General features: G+C 41.7%; 1 protein-coding gene across 1 annotated transcript in view; it reads right to left on the bottom strand.

Annotated features, from left to right (window-relative positions):
* LOC107734393 (ral guanine nucleotide dissociation stimulator-like) overlaps window positions 1-2341 on the bottom strand; it is a 10316-nt gene extending 7975 nt beyond the window's left edge. Inside the window, exons 1-6 of the mRNA XM_016546338.1 lie at window positions 1997-2341; window positions 1721-1909; window positions 1509-1586; window positions 1162-1261; window positions 521-624; window positions 229-350 (exon numbers count right to left, since the gene is read on the bottom strand). Coding sequence (XP_016401824.1) covers window positions 229-350; window positions 521-624; window positions 1162-1261; window positions 1509-1586; window positions 1721-1909; window positions 1997-2341 — 938 coding nt within the window. The remainder of the gene's footprint in view (window positions 1-228; window positions 351-520; window positions 625-1161; window positions 1262-1508; window positions 1587-1720; window positions 1910-1996) is intronic.
* Between the last annotated feature and the right edge of the window lie 2613 nt (window positions 2342-4954).

The following is a 4954-nucleotide window of genomic DNA, read 5'->3' as shown; positions in this document are numbered from 1 at the left end:
GCAGTGAACACACACACACACAGCAGTGAACACACACACACACACAGCAGTGAACACACACACACACACACACAGCAGGGAACACACACACACACACACAGTAGTGGGCATTTTTGCTGCGGGAGCAGTTGGGGGTAGTATAATTTCAATACAGCGGGAAGAAAAAAATTGGTCTTAAAATCATTTATTTTATAAACACAGTGGAAAGAAAGGAGGAAAGCCTCCCACATGGTTGATGTCATGAGTGTGTCTGTTACACTCACGTCCAGATAGTCTTTCATGGCCGTGTCCATCATGACCAGATCCGTCAGGAAAGTTCCCAGGTAAGGAATCGTCCCCTGCATCACAGTCTGAAACAAAAACCATCGTTCTGTCAGTTCAGCAGTATGATTCACTACAGACGACAGACGGGGAGCAGCTTATATACACACACACACACACACACAGATAGATAGATATGAGTCTCCTGCTGGAGTTCATCAAGTAATGATGCAGAATCAGCTCAATGAGTTTGTACTACATGATCTGAGAGCAGCTGCCGGTGTGGATCATCGTCCATCAGAGCGTTCAGCTGCAGTCTGCGTCTGAATGTCTCACCAGTACTCACTTCTTCTGTAGGTGAAGCTGGATCACGAATGATTTGCGTGAACATAAGCGCATTTAGGTAGATTGGGGAGCACATTCCCTTTAAAAACCAAATTAAGCCACTGTGTCTTCAGCGGCTCAGATGTCGGGAGTAAATGACGACTGCTATGTTCATTATTACATCCAACAACATTATTACATCTATACCTGCTGCGGCGTCGAAACAGTAGTCGTGGGAGGGGCCTGTGCAAACCTACGCCAAGAATGTCAGAACAGCTTGATCTGAGACACTGCTTATGATTTATGGGGATTTAAAAAAAACACTGGGTGGATTTTTATCATTATATAGTGGTTTACAACATGTAAAAGTGAAATTTGCATCCAAAGACCCCTTTAACATTATAAGTAAACTTCAAGGAACATATTAAAATAATAAAAAAATCCATGTCATGACTCCTTTAAGGTCAACAGTTCAGCATGATTTCAGTACAGCGGGAAGAAAAATTTGTTTTATAAACACAGTGGATAGAAAGGAGGAAAGTGTCCCATGTGCTTGATGTGATGAGCGTGTCTGTTAAGAGAGACTCACGTCCAGATAGTCTTTCATGGCCGTGTCCATCATGACCAGATCCGTCAGGAAAGTTCCCAGGTAAGGAATCGTCCCCTGCATCACAGTCTGAAACAAAAACCATCGTTCTGAGAGTTCAGCAGTATGAAACACCACAGACGACAGACGGGGAGCAGCTTATATACACACACACACACACACACAGATAGATAGATATGAGTCTCCTGCTGGAGTTCATCAAGTAATGATGCAGAATCAGCTCAATGAGTTTGTACTACATGATCTGAGAGCAGCTGCCGGTGTGGATCATCGTCCATCAGAGCGTTCAGCTGCAGTCTGCGTCTGAATGTCTCACCAGATCTCTCTGCGGCTGCTGTCGTTTCTGCGCTCGCTTAGGGTTGATCTCCAAAGTGGCAAATTTGGACGTTCCCTCCTGCCAAAGAGACACAAGCAGTAAATATCATACACACACACACACACACATGCAAACACACATACTCACACATGCACACACGCACACTCACACACACACACTCACTCTCACACACTCACTCACACGTGTCGTACCTTTATCAGCAGTTCTCGGCTCAGCGAGTGGTTGTTCTCATCAGAGAATATCTCTGACAGCTCCTGGAAGATGCGAAAGTTTTCTCGTGACACTTCGTCCCATGTTTTCTTGAGCCGGTGAACCGGGTTACACTGCAGCGCCGACAGAATCGCACGCAGAGACGAGAAGTTCTTCAAGATCCGACACTCCTGAGAAAAGAAACTGGTCTTAAAATCAACAGTAAACCAGCGATCAGACGTGTGTGTGTGTGTGTGTGTGTGTGAGATCAGACTGACTCTGGCTACTTGGATCCAGTGCTCCAGGATCCGGGCTCTCTGGCTGGGCTTGTGCGTCCGGTCGCTGAGGCAGGTGGAAATGACGCAGTTGGTGACGCGGTTGAACTGGCTGACCGTGGCTCTGATGGTCGGCGCCAGATGTTCCTTCCCTTTCTTATCTCTCTGAGACCAGATGCTTCCCAGACAGTGATACGGCACCACCCGCTTGAACAGCTCCTGCACGACACAAACACAGCACACGACACAGTCCTTCAGCGTCCGGTGAGAGAATGAGAAGCACTCAGCTTCTCTAGTTCTCTCTACATCACAACAGACCTGAGGATCAGCTACGTGAAGCTCAAGCATGCTTGTGTGTAGGGCTGCACGATAAATCGCAATGAAATCGGAATCGTGATTAGGCAAAAGCTGTGATTGTCATGCGCATCTCGTCAGTGAAGCAGGGTTCTGTGATCAGCAGTAAATCTTCATCTGAAGGCCAGAGAAACTCCAAATACACCTCGCAGAAATAACCCTAGCTTGTCAGTGAACCAAGGCTCTGTGTAGTCACAAGAGACACACACACACACACAGAGAGAGACACACAGACAGAGACATGCACACACAGAGACACACACACAGAGAGAGAGACAAACACACACACACACATACACACATCAACCAACGTTAGTGTGTTTTAGCACTATAATAGACAGACAGGTTGATGAATTATCTTGTACTAAAAAACAAAAATAAAAATTATAAAAATGACAAAAACACACAACAGAATTACTAAAATGTTCATGAAAGCCAGAAAAAGACCAGAAAATAAATTCTAACTCAAAATATTAACAAAACCTATAACAGTATTTCAGTTGTAGTAAAATAACAGGGGTGTAAACACAAATTTAAACCAGTTCAGGGCTCGTATCACACGAAATCATATCACCGTTATTGAAAAAAATTATATCGCGATACATATTGATATTGAATTATTGTCCAGCCCTAGCCTGTGGCAATGCAAAATGTGTTTTTGTCATGCCAATAAAGCTGTCTGAATTGAAATGAATTTAATTTAATTGAGAGAGAAAAACTAATTTGACCTCCAAACCAAACTTCATTGTTATTCGGCCCTAAATAGAATCAAGAAATTGGCAAATTACGTATCAATTAAACAATTAAAAGAAAGACAAATTCTTTCAAAATATCGACTCAGTGACCACGACTTAGAAATTGAGAAAGAAAGATTAAAAATCCTGGATACCGAGAGAACAGCGATTATGCAAACAAAACTAAGATCATGAGATTTCAGGGAAAAAAACATATATTGACTGTAAACACCACCAGCAGGGCACTGCACGCTATCCGATCAAAATTATTCCAAATAAACCGTGTCATACTATAGCCCTGTATGGAGTGAGATCTGGGGCCCAGCGAGTAACAGCCTTTAGAAGCACAGAAACACCTGATAATACATGTGGTCTTCCCCCAAATCTAATGATTCAAAAAGAGTTTTAAAGCCCGGGATTCACTCAAACTCTCGTTCTGAAGAACCTCTTCATTTTAAAGCACTAAAAACACAAGTAGAACCATCAATGTTTATATAAATATATATATGGATGTATATTATATGTATTTTTGTTTTGCTTGTTTTCATTTTGAAATGTACAATACTTAAGCAATATGTACCCAAGTATGTCATGCCAATAAAGCTATATATGAATCGTGAGAGAGAGAGAGACACAGAGAGAGAGCGTTAATTTGGCTACAAATGAAATCAGTTACATATTTCAAAAAGCAGCATATATAAGTGAATTGAAAAAGGCAAAAAATTCACAAAAAAAACACCAAAAGATGAAAAATGGTTTGACTCAGACTGCAAAACATTAAGAAAACAACTTAGAAAATCATCAAATCTGAAACATAAAGAACTGAATACTGTTCAAAACTAAAACAATACAAAGACACAATTAGAGCAAAAAACAAGCACCATCTGACCAAACGTTTACAAGAAATAGAGCATCACTGCATCGGGGAGTTTCAGTTTGGCACTGAATGCTCTCAAAGATAAAGCTCGAAGAGCTCTATACGCAATCAAGAAAAGATTCCAAAATATTGAAATACCGCTTCCAATTTGGTGTCAAATCTTTGCTAGTGTGATTCAGCCCATAGCGCTGTCTGGAAGTGAGGTTTGGGGTCCACTCAGTGATCAGAGCTACACTAGATGGGACAGACATCCAACAGAAGCCCTACACACAGAATTCTGCAAAATGATTCTAAAACTACAAAGAAAAACACCCAATAACGCATGTAGGGCAGAATTAGGCCGATTCCCATTGATTATTAATATGCATAAAAGATCTCTCAAATTCTGGATGCATCTTAAATCAAGTCCCACAGAATCGCTACATTTTAAAGCGCTACAAACCCAAGAACTGAACCCCGAAAAGAGTCCACTCAGTCAGCTAGTTCTGAGACTTACTAACCTGACTAACTCTACTAACACTATCCAGTCTCAAACCAGCACTGCTTCTCATCCAAACATCAAAATAAATCAAATTATCAAACAATCTAAAAATACATATCTGGAACATTGGGATCAAGAAACTAAAACACAAAGTAAATTACAATTCTATCGAACTCTAAAATCAAATTATGAATTGGAAGATTATCTCCAGAGTGTCAGAGACGGATCCTGAGCAAGTGCAGGCTCAGTGAGCACAGTCTAGCCATCGAGACCGGCAGACACAGAAAGAGCTGGTTACCCAGAGAGCAGAGAGTGTGTGCTCACTGTGAGACAGGAGAGATCGAGACAGAGACGCACTTCCTCCTTCACTGTCATAAATACAGATCCATAAGAAACCTCTACTTCAACAAATTCACCAACTTAATAAAGAACTTTACAGCCATTAGTGAAACAGAACAAATAAAGATAGTATTAGGAGAGGGACAGACAGCAGCACTTGCTGCGAGATACGTGTG

The sequence above is a fragment of the Sinocyclocheilus rhinocerous genome, unplaced genomic scaffold, assembly GCF_001515625.1.
Source record: "Sinocyclocheilus rhinocerous isolate Xijiao unplaced genomic scaffold, SAMN03320098_v1.1 scaffold5693, whole genome shotgun sequence".
NCBI classification, from domain to species: Eukaryota; Metazoa; Chordata; class Actinopteri; order Cypriniformes; family Cyprinidae; genus Sinocyclocheilus; species Sinocyclocheilus rhinocerous.
This window is presented reverse-complemented; position numbering and strand designations above follow the sequence as displayed.